This window comes from Mastigoproctus giganteus, chromosome 7 (assembly GCF_048544385.1).
Source record: "Mastigoproctus giganteus isolate SK-2022 chromosome 7, ASM4854438v1, whole genome shotgun sequence".
Lineage (NCBI taxonomy): Eukaryota > Metazoa > Arthropoda > Arachnida > Uropygi > Thelyphonidae > Mastigoproctus > Mastigoproctus giganteus.
The window spans coordinates 41,805,138-41,827,721 of NC_143581.1; the positions used below are offsets into that span (position 1 = coordinate 41,805,138).

Here is a 22,584-nt window from a genome sequence, read left to right on the forward strand (position 1 = left end):
TTTTGACAGCTTCATGAATTTGAGGTTGCATACAGGTTCAATAGGTAATTTACTTGCAATACAGGTTCAATAGGTAATTTACTTGCAATGGATTTGTGATAGCTAAATTATGATATTGAGATTGTAAAGAGTGTACATGTCTTTGAAACACAGCATCAATTATAGTTCCATGATTAGTAGTCCATACAGAACTAGAAGTATTTAACATTAGTCCAAATTTACTTTCTAAGAAATCAGTCAAAAGTTTGGATTGAGTATCTGCAAAATGAACGTTGAAATCTCCACTAAGTATCATTAGTATTCGGTCATATTTTTTGTGAAAAAATTGTTGTAGCAGTGCAGCTCCTTCAATCATGCAAGGAAGTAAAATGAAATGGAAGAATTCAATGATGTGTTCGATCTTTTGGTTAGGTGAAATGTAAATGACTATAGACAATATCGTTAGACCATCAGGAAGAAGGCATTCAGCTGCACAAATGTCTCCAACAGGTCTAACACTCATGGATTTTCCAACAGTTTGTCATGGCTTCCTTGCACCATATGGCTAATAATATGAGAAGTAACCACATGAGTACGATTTTCTCTCTTATGATAAACTGCTACACTGCAAAATTGATCTTCTTGTTTGAATTGAATGACACAATAGAAGTTAGGTTATGATTACTTCTTTGTTATTTAGCCACGTTTCAGAAAGTAGAAGTAAATTGGATTGTTGTGTGACTGCATCAGTGAGATCATCACTGTGGTCCTTGAGGTCCTGTGAGCACGTAAACTTCAACAATTTAAAGTTAAAATGGAAAGATGTTGTCATTTACTGATGAACTCATATAAAGTATCTTGCATGGCAAGTAAAGAATTACTCGGCAACCTGGTCATTTCAGTTTGAAGTGCAAGAGTGGATGTAGCATTCCTCAGTCCATGATAAAATTTCTTTTCTCCATTTGCAGCAACAACGTAAAGATCATTGATATCGATAACTCGAAACAATGCAAAAAACTAGTTGCTAATGGTATTTCTCGCATTCATAAACTATGGAATTGAAAGTACCTCCCTGAGATCTATGGATGGTAATAACACAAGCCAGTATATTAGTGGAAAATGATTTTGTTTAGCCGAGATCGTTCTGTTGTTATTCAACAAAACACTCTTACTTCTTGTGATCAGTGCAGATTCTAAATCGATTTCTCTAGCTACAGCAAACCAATGAGCCCTCGTTCTAGCAAGTCGACCCACAGCATCCTGGAAATTTCATCCAAAGACATTTAATACAATTAGTCTCTTCATCATATTCAATACATGCCAATTTTCCTAAGACTCCGTTAGCCAGACCATCGGACACATCAATATTAGTGGTTATCAAGTATGGTTTGCCAATAAGTAAAGGAAGTTCATAGAGTAATCCACCAGCATCTAATACTGCCATTTTATGAAGTTTTTGCCGCATATGAACCTCACATTCTGCATCCGAAGACAAATTTAACACAAATTGTTATAATCGTACACAGATTTATTTTTCAAATATAAGTGAATACCTGCTTCTTTGCTCACAAATCGACTCAATAAGTTCCTAGTTCTTGTTTGTCAATGGGTTAACCGAAAAGAGTTTCCAATTTTAGTCAACACTCTCGAGAATTCTGAATTCGACTGTCTCATCACTTCATTCAGTTCATAATATTATAACCCATGCCAAATATTGGGGCCTGCCTGCGACACATTGCTTAATCTGTTGAAAAATAGGTGTTGCTCATATTGGGGAGGGGGGCAGCTGTTGCAAATCACCAATCAAAAAAAATGTCTAAATCCAACGAAATTATGATCTACATGGCCTGCAATTTGTTGCAGGTAAACATCTATCTGAGATAAAAGTTCAGCTCCAATCAAACTAACTTCGTTGATAATTAAAACACGTATATATTTGAAAAGAATACAATATTGTTGAGCAACTTCATAAGACAGGGGTAAATTCTTCAATATTGAAATTTTCAATGCGGTGTGCACAGTAGTACCATTAATAGCTACAGCAGCTTTTCCAGTAGAAGCACAAGTTATATAAGCATTACAAAAATTATCAGTACTATTAAACCGATTATAAACTTCCATCAATAATCGAATCACAAATGTCTTGCCACAGTCAGCAGGGCCAGTAAGGAATATTTGGATAGGCTGAAGATTAGATTGAAGTAAAGTATAAATGACAAGTAATAAAATTCCTTCCTGTTTTAAATTAGCTTTCTGCATTAAATCCCAAAACTGATTGTTTGGCATTAAATTTTCTCATTTATTTGCTATTACATCAAGCTGATTTAAAGTTGCTAGTTGAAGATCGGTATTCATTTCACTGTATGGGTATTCGTAGAAATTTTTATATGGATCAACATCTTCACGAGTCAACATTGCAAAGTTTTGTATCACCGATGGCAGATGCATCAGCTTCTATGTCAGTATGGTATATTTCATGACACATCTCCATAGTTTTGTAATTATCTAAATCAGATTCATAATTTTTACGATGTTCTAAAATAACTTGTTCAGGTTTAACATACAAATTGAGAAATTTCATTTCAGAAAGTATTTCCTCTTCTTCCTTCGAAAAGGTAAATGAAGAGTAACCATCTCACTTTTATATTCATTCATGTTGTTGACCATATCATAATTTCGATATTGAAGTATTTCTGGATATTGATGAAGTCAATACTCATGTTGCGAGGTGCAAGCATAATTGGCAACGAAGTCAGCTAAAGTAACGTTTTCTAGTTCTGGAGGTCTTTTCTCGTACTTATTAAGCCAATTCTCTTTCAAAATGTCAGTAGAATTGTCATCCAGTTTTCTTGTTCCATTTCTTCATTCGATTTTCTATTATGTTGTTGCTTGATAGGCCACATGGTAGGTATATAAGTAACAACAGTTGAACTCTCAGACATCAGTTGATGAAGCAAATACCAAGCAGCCTCTTGACTAGTAATTTTAAGATCTGAGCATGTCAATGCTTAATTTTCTTGCGATTTCAACGAAGTCAAACTCAGGATACTCATTCATAATTTCAATAACTTTACGTTGTAAATTGCTAATCCTGCAATTGGTCTTATTTACGTATTTGACAACATAAGCAGCACAAGAATATCCATCCACAATGAATTGAATGTCCACGTTAGACTTTAAAATGCTAAACACAAAAGGATTGAAGGGGTTATGCCATTTTTGATGAGATTCCCGTATCAGAAAGACTTTTGGCGAAGCAATACCAGTTCGAAGTAAATTGATATAATATGATTCCAAATGAATGCTATTTTCTTTAAAGAAGCGATCGATGCTAGTATATTCTTTGTCATCTAGATTCTTCCACAATTTCTTGTATTCAGCATTATATTTTACTTGTCAAGTGTCTGCTTTTGGCATGGGAATTAATATCATCATAGATCATGATGGCATAAATGGAGCTTCAAAATGACAAACCTGTTTGTAGGTAGCTTGGATCCTTTTGTAACAAGTAAAAGTATGTTTATGAGTTTGATATTACCAGAGGCTTTTGTAATAGAAACAGAGATGAGCTGACTTATCATTGCATTCATAACATTTCCCATAGGTTCTTTAGGGAGCAACAAAAGAATGCGAGCATGTGGACTGCTACAATGCTGAAATTCAATCCGTTTAAAATAGCTGATGACGTCATATTGTCGAAATGGACTGAAATGCTTAGACTGGAGTAAAGTAAAAATACAATTCACAAGGTTATTAAAATGAATTGCACAAATTACAGCAGCTTCATTACTAATGTCGCCTTTGCCATAAAATGAAGAGTTTCTGTTCGCTCGTCAGGGATATCCAAATCATCCTGTTTTAATTTGTATAATTTTTTGCAATTTAGGGCAACCAATTTCGTTTGCTCTCAAAGTTAAGAACGTAGGTTTACCCAATTGTCAGATCTTTGCAAATAGATGTCTTTTACATTGTGTCCGGTAAAAAAGTTCAATTAGGAATCGGCTTCAAAAATGCTAAATTGTTTTCAATGCAGTTATTGACGTATTCTTGCAATTGGATTTTTCTTTGGTGAGCTAGTGTCTTTTCCGATGTATTTAAAAGCAACTGTTAATGAATCTCAAGTTCTTAGTCTCGTTATTTTCATGGCCATATAAAGATAAGGTGTCACTCCATGGCGATCTGTACAACAAAGTTATACCTATTGAATGTTTATGATGGAATCACTCTATGCCATCATAAATGGTGTAACTTTTAAATTATCTGTAAACTCTTGATACTGACCAAGGTAAATGCAAAGGAAAGGACAATTCTTCAGCATATTCATCAAAAAGCAAACTTTGTGGAACATTTCATTCACTAGGAGCTATTCATAAATATCTGTCATCACTCCACAAAAGAGTTTGTTTGAGCGACTAAACTTTCTTCAATAGGTATAGCTTCACTCATTTCATCATCATGTGTAGGAGCATCATGTTCCATGTTTTCATCGAAGAATACAATACATCGTCAATCTCGATATCATACAGACGATACAAAGGAGTCGCAAGTAGATACTTTAACCAAACCCTTACATCTCGTTTATGAACCAAGCCCATTAAATAATTCGATTTATGTATTTTTTTTTACATTTGATATGAATGCTAATGCAATAATCGTCATCTATTCACCAAGGCAAATGATTGACCATCGAATTAACATTTACAGGAACATTTATAATTTGGCCCAAAATTTCATATTGGCCAAAACCATGTCTTAGTCTTCTAATCTCCATGAATGGTATACAAGGAGAAATGAGTCGCTCGGTTACTAAATCCAATCAAGGCAGATGAGGTGGAATAACAGGATAAATGAAACCGTTGGAATAGAATCATTTCTGTGAGGTGCTCGACAAGTATTACAAGCCTTCATACTTATGTCTGCTGTTCGAAATTCTAGGAAAAGTAACGGGTAACTTCCTGGAGTGCACAATTTTACATCATTTTCATATCATAATCAATTGCAGATATCACAAACAGCTCCAAATGTGTTTCAGAAATTGTCGTTCAAATTCTTTATATAGAGTTATGGTCATGTTCGATGTTCTTGTAAATGATTTCATGCTTGACTACTGTTGAAAGGTGTGAAATATCTACAAGTGATTTCGGCTGAAATATGATTTTGTTTCCTTTTGGATGATGCAATCGAAGCTTGTTGTTGCAGTATACTCTAGCCCAGTGGTTTTCAACCTTTTTTTAATAATGGCACCCCTAAGTAATTTATTTTATTTTGCGGCATCCCTACTCAGTTTTCTGTCTGTTATATCCGATTCTCTCTCTGTATATGATAGTTATTACAATAATATAATTATAAAAATTATATTTCATAATACAAATTATATATATATATATATATAGTATATAATAACTTTATTCTTTATATAGAGGTACTAAGTAAACATCAATTATAAATCATAAAATTAAAAAGATACTGTACACCGTTTTATAATGAAATAAACATAAATTAAAAAAAAAAAAAAAAAAAGTTTAACTTAAACCCAAATTACGTGGCACCCCTGGAACGTTGTTGCGGCACCCTGGTTGAAAACCACTGCTCTAGCCGGTTCAGGAATCAACTAAAAATCCTCAGGTAACTCATTTGAACTCAAATCTTTCTTCTGGAATGAAATCTTCAGGAAGTTCTTGAATATAATTTTGTGATGTCGATGGTCCAGCTTCTTGATGAGAAGTCAATGTAAATTTCGAGAAGCATATTTTATTAAAATCTGTTCTCATTTTTTTGAACTCTTTCTTTTGTCAACATGGGAGGCTTCATCGGTGGCTTTGAAGCTTTTATTCTTGCATACTTTTCTTGATTTCGCTCAGCTGCAGTTTTAGCCATCTTCGAAATGCTCTTATAGGTTAACTGAAATTAGATTTGGTATTTTTACAGTTCAATAGTTAGTGAAATCCATTTGTAGACTAGTATGACGTCATAACCAAAAACTACTGCAAAAAGTGATTATTTTTTTTTGTTGCATTCTTGAATCAAAACTATTTAAATTTTTGAATGGTTTGATTGAAACTTACTTAAGCTACTTAGAAAATTGATGTTGATCAAAATCTTAAGCAGAGTTTATTAAAGTCTGCATTTTTTTCATTCTCTTTATTTTTGAACTCATTCCTTTTTTACACAAGAGACTTCTTCAGTAGCGTTGAAGCTTTTATTCTTTCATAATATTACTACCCACTGCTTACTCTACCGAATCAACATTAGTGACTGAGTTGGCACCATTTAGGAAGTGATGTCATTTCCGTATCTTAGTATGAACTTACTCTACTAAATCAAAGTTAGTGACTGAATTAGCATTGTTAGCACCATTCAGGAAGTGATGTCATTTGAAATTTTAACAGCCACCTAATAGGAAGTGACATCGATTGCGTCATTTATATAAAAAATTTCGTTCCCAATCAACTGCGTCACTTCCGTAAAAAAATTTCGTTACCAACTGGTTTTACTCTAGTGCCGCCACAGATGTTTTCACATCAAAAAACTTTAAAGAAATTCACCAACAGAAGACCCTTCGCCTTATTAGTCTATAAAATTGAGGGTGTAATGTATGTAGGTACGTTATCATTTTTCTTAATAATCTACATAGGTACTCTGTCATCTTGCCAAAATAATACAGTTAGACCCCTGTAGCCACGGGGGATACGTTCCAAGACCTACCATGGATGGCTGAAACCATGGATATAAACGAACACCTGATGACTCTCTATATAATGTGATTTTCTTGTACATACATACATACATATAATAAAGTTTAATTGATAAATTAAACCCACAGTAAGACTTTACCAACATTAAATACGGTAATAATAAAGTACAACAGACTCGATTTACCAGGACACTTCAAGACTCCAAATAAGCAACAAGAACCGGTGTTATAAGTCGTCACTGGGAGATTAGTGTACCTATTATCTTGCAACCCCCACTGTCTTCACACCTACTATATCTTCAAACAGGCCTATGGGGCTGGGAAATTCCATACTGCAATAATTAGACAAACACCAGCCAAGGAATAAAAAAAATTTTTACTATAAAAATAATGTGATACACTATCGGAAATATTACAATAAATTACGATAAAACGTTAAAAATATACTGAAGCAATAAAATTATCTAAAATAAACTGGATTAAAAGCGATAAAACCTGAACCTTTCGGAGACTGCTGTCTCCTTCTTCAACAGTATACTATTACTGCAATGACACATCCTTAAGTAGCAGACCCACGGCACTCATGCACGTGGTCCATCAGACACATGGTCGGCATTCCCCACATGCGCATCGGAAACGGAAGTGGCTCGGGAGCTTGTCAAACAGAACCGGTCATCCCATCTGAGGACAACCGCCTGAAACAGGGGGTGTAAACGTGTCCCCCTGTCCCTGTTAATAGTATTACAACTGGATGAACTGATTCGCAAGCTCTCGAGCCACTTGCGTTCCCAAAATCTATGGACACAGTCTGTAATGACCGCGTCCTGTTAATAGGGGGACACGTTTACACCCCCTGTTTGAGGCGGTTGTCATCAGATGGGATGACCGGTTCTGTTTGACACGCTCCCGAGCCACTTCCGTTTCCGATGCGCGCGTGGGGAATGCCGACCATGTGTCTGATGGACCACGTGCATGAGTGCCATGGGTCTGCTACTTAAGGATGTGTCATTGCAGTAAGAGTATACTGTTGAAGAAGGAGACAGCAGTCTTCAACAGCTTCAGGTTTTATCGCTTTTAATTCAGTTTATTTTAGATAATTTTATTGCTTCGGTATATTTTTAACGTTTTATCGTAATTTATTGTAATATTTCCGATAGTGTATCACATTATTTTTATAGTAAAAATTTTATTCCTTGGCTGGTGTTTGTCTTTAATTATTGCAGTTCACACCTACTGCTCAAAACAAAACAAAAAAAAAAAAAAAAAAAAGAGAGAGAGACCAAATGTTTAGTTTGCTTTAGTGCATCACGCAGATTGTTGTGTTCTGTCACACCACAAAATGACAAATTTTGTTTCGTTATTTATGTCAAGTTGTCGGATTTTTTTTTTTTTTTTTGTAGTAACTATTTTTTTTGTTTAGAAATTGCAAAAATAGGCAAACACAAGAGTTGTGCTTTCAAATTAAAGAAAAACTTGAAATTATTCAAAAGTTTGAAAACGGTGCATCCATTAAATTTTTCCGTGGTTAACCGCGGGTAACTGAATCAGCAGATATGGGGACACAACTGTACTTTATTTAGTTTGAGCATTTTTTTTTTAACAAATATTAACAACTGCACCTTTTAAAACTCTTTTAAAAGGTGCCTAAAAATTTTTTTTCTGCAATATTCACAAATGTTAAAGCTTCCACCTTTTTTCTGAGATATATGTTGAATTAACATCTCACAACAGCTTGCTGATTTGTGGTCTATTGAAAACACCAATGGGGAATTCAATATAATTTATTGTGAAATTTTGAAACAATGTAGGCTTTTATCCATGGCCTTAAGCTACTTTTGTAATGGCTCATTGATAACATTTTTGCTTACTTCAGATTTGTCCTTTTTTTTGGACATGTCTTTCTAATCCAATAATCACACAGAGGGCAAGAGAATTTTACATACTCCAACTGAGTAGCACCTTATTCACCCATAAACAACCACTATTTTTTGTAATATTTTGCCTTTTCAAATGAATTTCAAGCTGTCATAAGTATTTTTTAAGCAGTAGTAGTAGCAAATGAAAGCAAGCTTATATAGCATCAACCAAAACACACAAAAACACTTCACCCATCATTGCCCTCCAAAAATCTGTCTAGTTCTTCCTTGAATTTATTTAAAACCATTCACTTCCACAACAGATAGAAGCCTGTTCCTACAATAGAAGGCAAACTTCTGCACATCTATTCTGCAATCAACCTTCAACTTAAATTTATACCCCCTCATGTGTGTAGTCCCATTCACATTCAGCTTACTCAATCCATTCAAGGCCTTAAAAACCCCAATTAGATCATCCCACAGGTACCTAGTCTCCAGACACTGCAATTTGCAGAACCTTTCTAGGAAAGAGCACTCTTTTGTTCCCTTCACCAATCTCATTGCCCTTCTCTGCATCCATTCCAGCAGACATTCTTCCATTTAATCATCCCGTTATCCCTTGCCCTCAAAGCCACACTGCTCCAGTTCATATAGCAGTCTTATGTGCAACTGTATCAAAAGCCTCCCTGAAATCCAAGTATATGGTATCAAAATTATTTTTTGCATCCAGCTCCCTTGTCACTGCATGAAAGTAACCTGTCAGATTGGTTAGCAAGACTGCCTCTTAAAAAATCCACGTTGTAACTGCCATATAAATGCATTGCTGTCCAGATGGTCCTGCATTACTACTTTAACCAGTGATTCCGTTATTTTCCCTGGAACAGACGTTAAGTTGACAGGTCTAAAACTACTCGTGTCACCTTTTGATCCCCTTTATGAATTGGGGATACATTCGCACATTGAGTCAACAGGAACCTTCCATGAATCCAAGGTGGCTCTCATAATTGTGATTAAGGGTTTTGCTTACCTCCTTTGCTGTCTCCCTTAACATGATTGGATAGATTCCATTCCATTAAACGGATGTCAGATGAATTAATGAGGCTCGTGACAGAGAAGTAAAATGTATGGGATGCATAGAAATTATCAGGTGACACAGAAGCCTATGACACACATAAAATGTCTGTAATCAAGTCACAAAGGAGGTTAAGCAGGCAAAAGAAGATTATGAGAAATGTTTGGCAAAGGATGCAAAGAGTTCTTTACTTATGTGAACACTAGATGAAAAGGAATGAATCAGATTGGATCATTTCACAGATGGATTGACTATTGATGATCATGCTCAGGTAGCTGATAAACTAAATGAGTATTTTGCATCTACATTCACACATGAGTTATTTTCAAGGAGGGGAAATGAAAGAAGTTTATTAAACTCTAACAGGGAGCCAAGTGATTTTGTAATAACTGAGAGCAAAGTGGAGGAGAAATTGAAGTTAAACATAAGGCACCTGGGGTGGACAGGATATATCCAGTTTCATTGTGTTTACAGCAATCTGATACAAAAGTGAAAATCAGCAATACTCACTAATTTTGACTGTATAATGCCGAGTGCTTTTCTTTTTTTCGTGTACAATGGTGGGTCAATAAGTAATACACAATACTTACACATGCATGTGCATAAGAAAAGGGGGTAGGAATTTATAATATACTCTTGTTGTACTACCAATTACTCCATTACCACAACTAATATAATTTTTTGGGTGTTTTTAAATCTGAAGATATGGATGGGTAAAGTGACAGCCATTTCACAGTCCATGGAGACCAGATAACTGATCGAAGTAATGTCCAGAGGTGGCTTCTACAGTTTTGGGAAGGTGATTTCGACATCAAGGACAAACCAAGAGTAAGAAGACTGATGTCTGTCACAGACAGTGAAAATAAAGAACTCTACAACCAGTGCAATTGAAATGACAAGTACAGAAGTGATGTACACTGTGAAAATGTCAAAGGGAAGGGACCACCATCAAAAAAGACTGGAGTACAGAAAAAGCTGTTCTCAGCAGGTATCGAAGCTGCCCACATGAGAGATGTCCGTGAGGAAAGAGATTGTGAAGATCTACTGGAGAGGTTTGGTGCTGGCAGTCCTGAGCGTTTTCAAGGGATCATCACATGTGATGAAACTTCACTTTTCCCAGAACCCAAACTAAGATCCATAAAAACCTGTAAACAAAAGGCCAAAACTTTTCAAATCAACTACAAAATTTATTGCAACCTTCTTCTAGGATCAAAATGGCATGATTTTTTATCAATTACTTGGAAAGTCGAACCACCATCAACAAAGAAAGATACTGCCTGTCCCTGCAAAATCTTAATCAAGCCATGAAAACCAAAAGGCCTGAGATGAATTGTCAGGACAAAGTTTGACCAGGATAATGCAAGGCCACACACATCACAGATGACAGACAAATAATTGTCCAGGTGGGTGGAGCATAATGCCTCGCCCTATAGACCTGACCTCATCCCATCAGATTTTTTTTATTTTTTATTTGGCAGACTGAAGGCATACCTGCATGGTCAGATTTGAGACTGAAATGGAACTCATTTCTGACATTAGGCACAGGCGTTGTTGTTGTTATTTGCCTTTTAGGACCATTAGCAACTTAGGCCATATTGCTCCGGGGATATGCGGTGGTCATTCCCTGACCTTTCCGCATCCTCCGTATTTGGTGGTCACGGGCTCGAACCCCCGTCTAATAAAGAAGCGTGTGCTATGCACTGCTGCTCCTGCCCACCTGGCTACAGAGGTGCCTAGGCATGGGTGTAAATGTCAGTCTCCTGGCATTTACACCTATGCATTTTTACCAAAGTGCATTCACTTCCTGTAAAGAATGCTAGAGAAAATGCAGCGAGTATGGTTGTTCTTATATTAAGTGATATTTTCACAAAGTTAAAAGCCTGTATTTTATGTATGGTTACAATATCTCAGATAATAAAGATGTTACAGCTTATCTGTTACTTACTGACCCACCCTTGTATATACTTTATTAATGCAGATCTCTCCTAAGTGAGAATACAATGATACTATTTTGGACATATTTCAGTGTGGTTTTTCAACTGCTTTGTACAGAAGAAAAAAAAAAAAAAAATTCAAAAGGAAAAATAAAATTAAATGCAAATGAAAATGTTAAGGTACAAAAGAATGAAAGGACAATACAATATACAGTGCCTTTATGAAGAGAAATTCCAATTTCTTTAAAAAGTAAGAACACCTGATTGAATTTGTAGTCATTAACATTTAACATATTTATTGTTTAAAAAATAATATTATTTGTATTCTATTCAATTTGAACTCTATTTCATTTTGTTTTGAATATAAGCATTTCTATAAAATTTTTTTTTTTATTTTTTTTTTTTTTATCATATTTGTGTCTTAAAACCATCTAAATGAACATGCTTGAGGGAATAATTATGAATAACATGCTCACGGTTTATAAGTCAATTTTGAGAAAAATTGTTATTGCTTATATATTTGAAATACACTTTTGCAAGTGCTTACTAAATAAAATATTAGTATACAAAGAAGCTTTGGTTTGTTGTGTAGAATGCCAAAAATGGTGCTAATGTCACACATGGCATTGCTAACATTATGGATTGAACTTTTACATTCTTCAAACAGTATAATTTTCAGTACTATCAAGGATATTGTTGATTTTACATTCTTGAAAGACGACAACTATCTCATGCTTCACTAATCCCCTCATATTTTTCACCCATTCATATACACTTGTAAAATTGTTGGTCACCTCATTTTTCTTCTTGGTATCAAATCATTGTTTGGTTTCTCTGTTCATTTGGCCCACTCGTCATCCATGAATGCTTTAAAAAGTTTATTAATTAAGATGCTCAATGACTGCAGCTGGCTAAAACCAAAAGGAATTAACTAACTATGTTTAATTTCCCAACCACCCTTTTTATGGCTAGCATACCTTCAGATCACAATACAGAAGGGAATTTTAGGCAACATTCTCCAGGGATAAAACTGCATCTTATGGTGTAGAAAATATGGTAAATTATAAGTTAAGTTTTTTTTCTTTTACCACAGATTCATATTTGCAAGTGTAAAGCAGGTTCATACTGCATACATTTATTTGTAAAATAATAAGAGGTTTACCTCAATATGATAAATAGAACACTTCGTTATGATACTCTCAAAAAATTAAACCAAAAACAATTTTAAAAAATTGAAAATATTATAGTAAGAAATTAACAATAATTAAAAATCAAATGAACACAATTAAAAAATTAAGTAAAAAATTAATTTAACAAAAAAAATGCAAAACGATTTTCCTACCTGTTATTTCTTACTGTAATGCAAGATTTTCGATTTTTTTAGTTTTAATTTCTGGAGAGTATCATATGGAAGTGTTCTATGTATCATACTGAGGTAAACTTCTCTTATTCTTTTACAAATATTGATATCAACGTAGAACGTATAAAGCATAGCTCTGGTTCATACTATCAAATGCATACATTTACATAAATTACACAATTTGTCCTGCACAAGTACAAATGCCAATCAGTGTAACCAGGTGTAAATATAGTTTCAAAAACAGTTCATGGTTGCAATCTAGGGAGTAACTACTGGATTTTTTAAAATTAAGATCCCTTAAGTGTAAAGAGAAGTGTAACACTGGTGGTTGTGATGTGGGCGGGGGGGACACACACAAATGACTGCTAAGCAAATTTCTAATATCTCAATATTTCTCCATAAAAACCAAATATTAATCTGTTGCATATATTCTGCCACTATTAATTATATTAAAAACTTTAGAATATTAAATGATAAAAATACCACTATGTTTCAATCTGAACATAACCTATCAAAATAATCCCTACTGTATTGTGCAAACCTCAAATCCTTGCACTAAATGGGAAGTTTCCAAAAGATAATAAAATGCATTAATGCATGCATTGTTTTTTTCACAAGTACACGAATATTGGTGTTCGATCTTTTTTACATCAGAAATCCTGTTTCTAGTATTCCTAAATAAACACTGATAAGTAGAGGGAATTAGCGAAAGTTTGTTGATGAATTAAATGTCAGAAGACTGGTCTGACTGCTTCTTAATGCTTCTAAATGTAAGGTTTGGCAGATGGGGAACAGAAATCCAGGAGTTAATTACAGTGCTGGACCCATTATTGTTTTCTATATTTATTAATGATATTGATGAAGATATATCAGGCTTAATGTAAATCTGTGGATAATAACAAATGTTGGGAGGGTGGTTTAACGACAATCAAAGTATGCTACTCCACCAAGATCTAGAAAAATCAGGCACATGGACTAAGTGGCAACTGAAGTTTAAAAGTAGTAGTAGTAGTAGTAGTGGCATGTGATGCAAGAAAGCAACTGTATGAGCTTATGCAGCATCAGCAAAAAAAAAATAATAATAATAATAATAAAAATAAAAAAAATAATAAAATAAAATAAAAAAAAAATAAAAAAAAAAAAAATACACACTATTCCCTCCAAATGCCTGTCCAGTTCCTCCTTAAATTTATTTAACCTGTCAACTTCCACAACGACAGATGGAAGTTTGTTCCAGTAATTAACCACCCGCTGGTTAAAGGCAAATTTCTGCACATCTATTCTACACCTGTCTTTTCTTAATCTGAACAAGTGGAAGGATCCCATCAGAATTTTTTTTTTTTTTTTTTTTTTTTACGAAAACCCCAAACACGAAAGGTATCAAAACCTATAGTACTCAGTACAGTGAATGGGTTTAAGGAGAAGTATGGGGGGAGGGGGATGCCGGAAACTTTGCTCTAGAGACTAAACATGGGTTTCACCACTTCAAGCCTCCAATAAGCAAAGTGGTGGTATTTCACCGGTTGCTGAAAGTCATCTACCACCTATCAGCATGCTCAACCCATTCAAGGCCTTATATACCTCAATCAGATCACCGCGCAGGTGCCTAGTCTCCAGCCACTGCAATTTGCAGAACTTAACCCTCTCTCTTGGTAAGAGGATCTGTTCATTCCCCTCACCAATCTTGTTGCCCTTCTCTGTACACACTCAAGTAAAACTACATCTTTCCTAAAATGAGGCCTCCAGACCTGTACGCAGTACTTAAGGCGTGGTCTGACCATTGCCTTATACAGAGGGACAATCACCTCCTTCTCCCTGCTAGCAAAATTCCTATATATCATTGACAAAACCCCATGACCTGCCCTGGCAGCCTGTCTGCATTGCTCAGAAAACTTCATATCTGACTGCACAATTACTCCCAGGTCTTTTTCATTTTCTACCACCTTAAGTGTAGTACCACACAGTTGGTACGTTTCTCTGGGGTTTACTTCTACCCATATGCAGTACTTTGCATTTGTCAAGGTTAAACTTCAGTTGCCACTTCTTAGCCCATCTGCCCAAATTATCTAGATCCTGTTGCAGTAGCACACTGCCATTAACAACCCTGCCAACCTTTGTATCATCTGCAAACTTCGACATTAAGCCTGATATACCTTCATCAATATCATTGATAAATATACAAAACAACAGTGGACCTAACACCGAACCATGTGGGACTCCACTAATAACATTAGTCCACGAAGAGCAGCACCCATTGATTACCACCCTCTGTCTTCTCCCACTTAACCATCCTTTTATCCATTGTAGCAACTTACCCTTAATACCATTCTGCTCCAATTTGTACAATAGTCTTCCATGCGCAACAGTGTCAAAAGCTTTCCTGAAATCCAAATATATGATATCAAAATTATTTTTTGCATCATAATATCCTATCAAATTTGTCAGACAAGACTTTCCCTTAACAAACCCATGCTGTGTCTGAATTATTGCTGCAGTCTTGTCTAGATGATCCTGCAATGCATCTTTAACCAGTGACTCCATTATTTTACCCGGAACAGAAGTTAAACTAACTGGTCTGTAATTACTCATGTCACCCTTCGATCCCCCTTTGTGAATTGGGGATACATTTGCACATCTCCAGTCCGTGGGGACCCCCCCCCCTGAATCCAAGGATGCTCTCATAATTATGGCTAAGGGTTTGCTTAGTTGCTTTGCTGCCTCCTTTAATATAACTGGATACATCCCATCCACCCCAGGTGCTTTTCTTATGTTTAACTTCAACAATTTCTCCTCCACTTTGCTCTCAGTTATTACAAAATCATTAAGTATCCTGCTACAATTTGATAACCTTCTGCCATTTTCAAACCTTAATAATTCCTCATGTGTGAATGTAGATGCAAAATACTCATTCAGTTTGTTTGCTATCTGAGCAGGATCATCAACAGTCGAACCATCGATGTCAAGTGGACCAATCAGATTCAGCCCCTTCCTTTTAGAGTTTATATAAGTAAAGAAATCCTTGCTGTTTTTCTTAGCATCTTTTGCCAAGGATTTCTCGTAATCTGCCTTCGCCTGCCTAACCTCCTTTGTCACCTGATTACAGACTAGCTTATATCTGCCATAGGCTTCTGAGTCGCTTGATAATTTATATGCATCCCATGCATTTTTCTTCTCTGTTACGAGTCTCATTAGTTCATTAGATAACCATTTAGGCCTAAACCTTGAACAATATTTTTTAATAGGCATGAAACTTTTAGTAGCATCCATGATTAATTCCTTGAATGCTTCCCACTTAGAATTTACTGTTGGTAACATCGTCAGTTGATCCCACTGTACAGATCCCAGTGAGCAAGGTACTACACATGGGAGTAAGTAATCCCAAATTAATATACCAACAATGTGGAACTCAGTGTAGTGGAAAATGAAAGAGACTTGGGGATAACTGTGGAGTCAAATATGAAGTTCTGAGCAGTGCAGACAGGCTGCTGGGACAGCTCATGAGGTATTGTCAATGATATACAGGAATTTTTAAAGCAGGATTATGTAAGTGATTATTCCATTGTATAAGGAAATGCATGCAGAGAAGGGCAACAAAATTGATGAGTAGAGGAAAATGATACTCATACCAAGACAGGCTTCATGTCTGAAAACTGAAGCACATCTGGAGACTAGGCACCTTTAAGGTGATCTGATTCTTCCTCTTGCTCAGACTATGCACATGAGTGGTCATAAATTCAAACCGAGGAAAGATAGTTGCAAAAGAGATGTGCAGAAGTTTTTTGCCTTCAGCAGTGGGTAGTTGATTGTTGAAAAAGACCTCCATCTGTTGCTGAAGTGGGTAGTTTGAATAAATTCAAGGAACTAGACAAACTACTGGAGGAGATGGACAGGTGATATGTGTGTGGTTTCCCCTCCCCAAATTTGATAGGATATTATGATGTGGTTACAAAGGAACTGGATGCAAAAAATAATTTTGATATCATATATTTGGATTTCAGGAAAGCTTTTGACACTGTTGCACATGGAAGACTATTGTACAAATTGGAGCAGAATGGTATTAAGGGTAAGTTGCTACAATGGATAAAAGGATCATTGAGTGGGAGAAGACAGAGGGTGGTAATTAATGGGTGCTGCTCTTCATGGACTAAGGTTATTAGTGAAGTCTCACAGAGTTCAGTGTTGGGTCCTCTGTTTTGTTTATTTATCAATGATATTGATGAAGGTATATCAGGCTTAGTGTCAAAGTTTGCAGATGATACAAAGGTTGGCAGGGTTGTTAATGACAGTGTGCTACTGCAAGAGGTTCTAGATAATTTGGGCAGATGGGCAAAGAAGTGGCAACTGAAGTTTAACCTTGACAAATGCAAAGTACTGCATATGGGTAGAAGTAAACGCCAGAGAAACGTACCAACTGTGTGGTACTACACTTAAGGTGGTAGAAAATGAAAAAGACCTGGGAGTAATTGTGCAGTCAGATATGAAGTTTTCTGAGCAACGCAGACAAGCTGCCAGGGCAGGTCATGGGGTTTTGTTAATGATATATAGGAATTTTGCTAGCAGGGAAAAGGATGTGATTATCCCTCTGTATAAGGCAATGGTCAGGCCAAGCCTTGAGTACTGCGTACAGGTCTGGAGGCCTCATTTTAGGAAGGATATAGATTTTCTTGAGAGTATACAGAGAAGGGCAACAAGATTGGTGAGGGGAATGAACGGATCCTCTTACCATGAGAGGCTTAAGTTCTGCAAATTGCAATGGCTGGAGACTAGGCACCTGTGCGGTGATCTGATTGAGGTGTGTAAGGCCTTGAATGGGTTAAGCAGCACGCTGAATTCTGATGGGATCCTTCCACTCGTTCAGATTACAAACCTAAGGGGGCATAAATTCAAATTAAGAAAAGACAGATGTAGAATAGATGTGAGGAAATTTGCCTTTAGCGTGCAGGTGGTTAATTACTGGAACCAACTTCCATCTGTTGTTGTGGAAGTTGATAGATTAAATAAATTTAAGGAGGAACCGGACAGGCATTTGGAGGGAATGGTGTGATTTTTTTTTTTTTGGCTGGTGCTGCATAAGCTCATACATTTGCTTTCTTGCATCACATGCCACTACTACTACTACTATCTAATGTAGTAAATATTCAACAACTAGAAAGGTATACTATACTTTATTGTTGGGATAAGTTCCATCCTTGTCAATTGCTTGTACTTGAGTAACTAATGTATGTATAGGCATTCCTTCTAAAACTGTTTCCTGTTCTTGCTCAATAAATAATGGAACTTCATCATTGACATCAGCAACCTGGATGTTAACAGTGGCTTCAGATGCTAACTGTTGTGCTCCATTATTCTAAAAGTGGAAATTAAAGTTTGAAAACCTTCTGTAAAAATAATTTAAACTGATTTCCTGAAAATAAAGTTAGTTTTAAATTCAGAAAATTAAGACAATTTACAATTCTATGCTACAGTAAAATTTCGTTAATACAAACTCATTTTATGCAAAGTATTCCTTTATACGAAGCACATACTATTCCCCTGCGAAAAGATAGGCTTTTCTAAGTAAATGTATTTGTTTATTACAAAATTCGGTTAATATGTAACCCAAAGTTCTTTTTCACCCAGTGAGAAATAAATATTGTCATTTTGTATGTTTAATACAAATCTTGGCAGAGCTGTCCAATTATTGCCTCTGGCCACCCAGCTTCCCAAAGGATGGCACTGACGTGTGTGTGTGTGTGTGTGTGTGTGTGTGTGTGTGTTATGGAGGTTTAATGGCGCATAAGTTTCTGAGGCTATACTGCACCTGCACTGACTTGTTAGAAATTAGTTTTGTGTAAACAAAAGCAGTTTGTGGTAGCTAAAACATCAAGTGCACTCTGAAAAACATCTTTCTGAAGGATGATGTTGTTAAATTAACAAAAGAATAAAAAGCTTTAAGTTGTTTACATGCACCCCTTGCTCTCCACAGGTAAGTTACAATTGTTACCCCAGGTCAAAGAGTCTTTTGCTACCGTATACAGCAATCTATTTTTTGTGCCATTTTATCTGAGCTGATGTCTTTTTTGGAACTTGTCTATAAATTAATTTAAAATTTGTTTATATTAAATCTTATCTAGCAGTGTTATGGCAACAAAACATAAATGGACGGAATTAAGCCCAGAAATTAAACTAAAAATTATACAAGAGGGTGAGGCAAAATGGACATTGCAAAGGAATACGTCCCTTTACCTACAATACTGAAAAACTCAAAGAAGTGTGTGACACTGGAGCAGCGATGAAAAACAGGAAATGAATTTGTGGTGCAAAACATGAGGAGCTTGAAACAAAACTTTGAGTGGTACCAACAAATATGTGCATCTAATTTGCCAATATCAGGTCTGATTTTGAAAGAAAAGGCAAATTATCTAGCTCAGCAACTTCAAATTCAACAGCAGCTGGCTCCAGAGTCGACAAAGAAAAGGCTACAGGCTGGTTGCATTCTGTACGGTCCATTCTTGATAAATACGAGGCAAAGGATATTTTTAATCTTGATGAGACAGGTTTACTTTATAATTTGCTGCCAAACAAACATTTGCTGTCCGAGGAGTCTTGTCATGGTGGAAAATTAAGTAGACAAAGACTCGCTGTTCCGTTATGCTGCAATTCAGATGGCAGTACAAAACTACGCCCACTTATGATTGGTAAGTTTTCCAAGCCAAGATGTTTTAAAGCAGTTAACCAACTTCCCTGTGATGAGGGGCCAATAGAAGTGCTTGGTTTACGGTCAAAATTTTTCAGTCTTGGTTATCAAAAGCAGACAGAAGAATGGCTACAGAAAAAAAAGGAACATTTTGATGATTCTAGGTCATTGCACAGTACATTCTGCTGAGACAATTAAGTTGACAAATATAATGGCTGTTGTTTTTACCACCCAATACCACCAGCTTAATGCAACTACTGGATCAAGGCATTATTTATAACCTCAAGAGAGCATAAGTACCTTATCAGAGCCCGCCTGATAAGGTACTTGATCCGCAACATAGGAGGGAATAATTTGCAGCCAAATTGGAATGTCTTGGATGCTATCCATAATCTTGTTATTGCTTGGGACAGTATTTCATCAAGTGTAGTAATCAACTGCTTCAGAAAGAGTGGCTTTGGAGAGAATATCATTGAAAAACATGGTCCAACAGATGAATGTGATAGCAACATTGAGGAATGGAGAAATTTGAAGGAGCATATGGGTTTGTTGGCAAATTTGAAGTTTGTGAAGGTGGATGAAGTTGCTACCACTGCAATGCCAACACCAGAAGAGCTTCTGAGCACCAAACAAAACGACGATTTTGTTACCAGTGACACCAAAAGTGAAGCGCACACACTGCCATCTAAAAAAGATGCCCAAAATGCATTGAACATAATAGGAAAAAATGTGTTGGCCTGCAGTAACTTTGATAAAGAAACAACTATCGTATTTGTAATGTCTGTGCTGTAGTTAAAATTCACATAGGGTAAAAACTGTGCAAACAACATTGGATTCTTCTTTTAAATTAGATTAAATTTTTACAAAGTTAATGGTTTGTATGTCTCCTTTTATATTAAGATTGTAATTCTTTTACTGTGATACTAAAATATTGTATATACCAAAATATAAATTGTACAATATTTTCATTTCTGTTAATTGCTTTTTTCTTAGTTTACCTTACAAATAAAATAAAATAAAATCTTTAAAAAAAAAAAATGTTATTTCTATTACTGTAGTGTTAGACAATGCATTTGTTTTTTATTTTATTTTATTAATTTAAATTAATTTATTTTTGATTTTGTTATTATTATTCTTAGATATACAGTATTATGTACCAAAAAAAAAAAAGGGGGTAAAATCGACACTTTTGGGGAACATCATTAATACAAATCTCGTTTATTACAAAACGTGAAAATATAGGTCCCTTGAACTATGTATTAACGAGATTCAACTGTAATTTATATTCACTGCCATTTTACAAATTCTCACCATTTACATAAACTTTTGAATAAAATTATTTTGGAAAAAGTTTGCTGAAATTTTAATTTCATACTGAATAAGTATTTTTTGAGATTTTAAATATTGTGAATTTTGTAAACACACTGTGTTAGGCTTGTGGTGGCCTGGGATATGTACACAGCTATGTACAAGTTGCATTTATAATGTCTCCAAACTAAATTAAATTAAATAATAAAAATATATTATTGCAGATGCTTTAAAAAAGGTAGAAAGTAGTTCAGAATGCTGTAATAACATGATGCAATGAACACATCAATTATAGCACCTGCTGTATGTTTGTAAGACTTGAAATTGCATTTAAAGGGGAAAAATTTATTGAAATTCTTTAGGAAAGTGTGAGAAGTGTGTCCTGCCAGTATTATGGATGTGAAAAATAAGCATAGCTGGGAGCGAAAGTTTTGTGAAAGATGGTAGTCTTGCAAAAACAATACTCGTCAACCAAGACCTAGGGCCAGTCATTCTGAGGCCAACATCTGCTAGGTGGAGGAAATTGTTTTGGATGACAGGAGATCACAGTGGATGAACCTGCAACAGCCAGTTCTATTGGCTGTTTGCATACCATTCTTTGGTATTCAGCAGCATTCCTGGGAACAAAACAGCATTCGTGTCAAGTTATGCAAAGTGGTGCTCATTCAAGATGCTTCAATCAATGGTTGTTTCTTCTCCACGGATTTTACTGTTCATTCCCAAAACCAAGCAGCAGTCTTGCCTATTGGAAGCGTGATGGGTCATCGCAGCTCAAAATATTTCTGTTGATGCAAGTGCAGAGAAAATGATCGCCACTGTTTTCTGGAATAGTGATAGAATAATCCCTACACACTACATTTTCAAAGGACTAAACTGACAGGAAACTGTATGAAGAGATTCTGAAGAAAAAGTTTCTTCCAGCTTTTCAGAAGAAACACACCTAGAGATTGAATTGCATTCAATTCCACCAGCATAATGCTCTGCCCCGTCGTACTGCTAAAGTGCAAAATTTGAGAGAACACGAAACTAAAGTTATTTCACATCCTCCATATTCACCTGACCTTACACCCAGTGAACATTTGATTGTCTTCGGCAATGAATAACACTCTTTGTAGCAGAACTTTTCATAACTGAAAAGCAGCTACTTTTGCTATTCATCAGTGAGCTAAATTTGCTATTCACCAGTGAGCTGGTTGCCTCGCTCCAGGAGTCTATGTAGAAAAATTATTTATGTTTCATTTCTTTATCTTGTGCATTTTACAAGAAATAAATCTGGAGACCTTATAACTTGAATCCACCTTGTACTTATACACTGCTCATTGTTAACCACTGCACTGGTATATCTACAATAAAATAGTTACAATTAAGTTGTGAAATACTTCTTTTTTTCTTTTTTTTTTATTATATCTAAATTCATATCATTTTTTTCTAAACTCTACAGCAGCAGTTCTCAACCTTTTTTGACTCGTGAACTCCTTTCAGCATAATATTTTTATCACGAACCACTAAGCCTATATTCTCTGAAATTGTATAATAGTTCTAAATTTTTATTATAAAATATTTCCAGTACTAAGTTTTTATAAGCAATATTGTGTAATAATATAAAATTATTAAGTACCTATACATAACAATAGTCTTTGAGAATGAATAAAAAACATTTAACACGATATACTGTAAGATAGTAAACTAATTATAAAAAATTTTG

The 22,584-nt window shown here is 35.4% G+C and overlaps 1 protein-coding gene across 1 annotated transcript in view; it reads right to left on the reverse strand.

Annotated features, from left to right (window-relative positions):
- Positions 1-22,584, reverse strand: part of LOC150082844 (neural-cadherin-like) — a 500,869-nt gene that overhangs the window by 319,429 nt on the left and 158,856 nt on the right. The window contains exon 13 of the mRNA XM_090377625.1: positions 18,060-18,242. Within this exon, the coding sequence (XP_090233751.1) occupies positions 18,060-18,242 (183 nt within the window). The remainder of the gene's footprint in view (positions 1-18,059; positions 18,243-22,584) is intronic.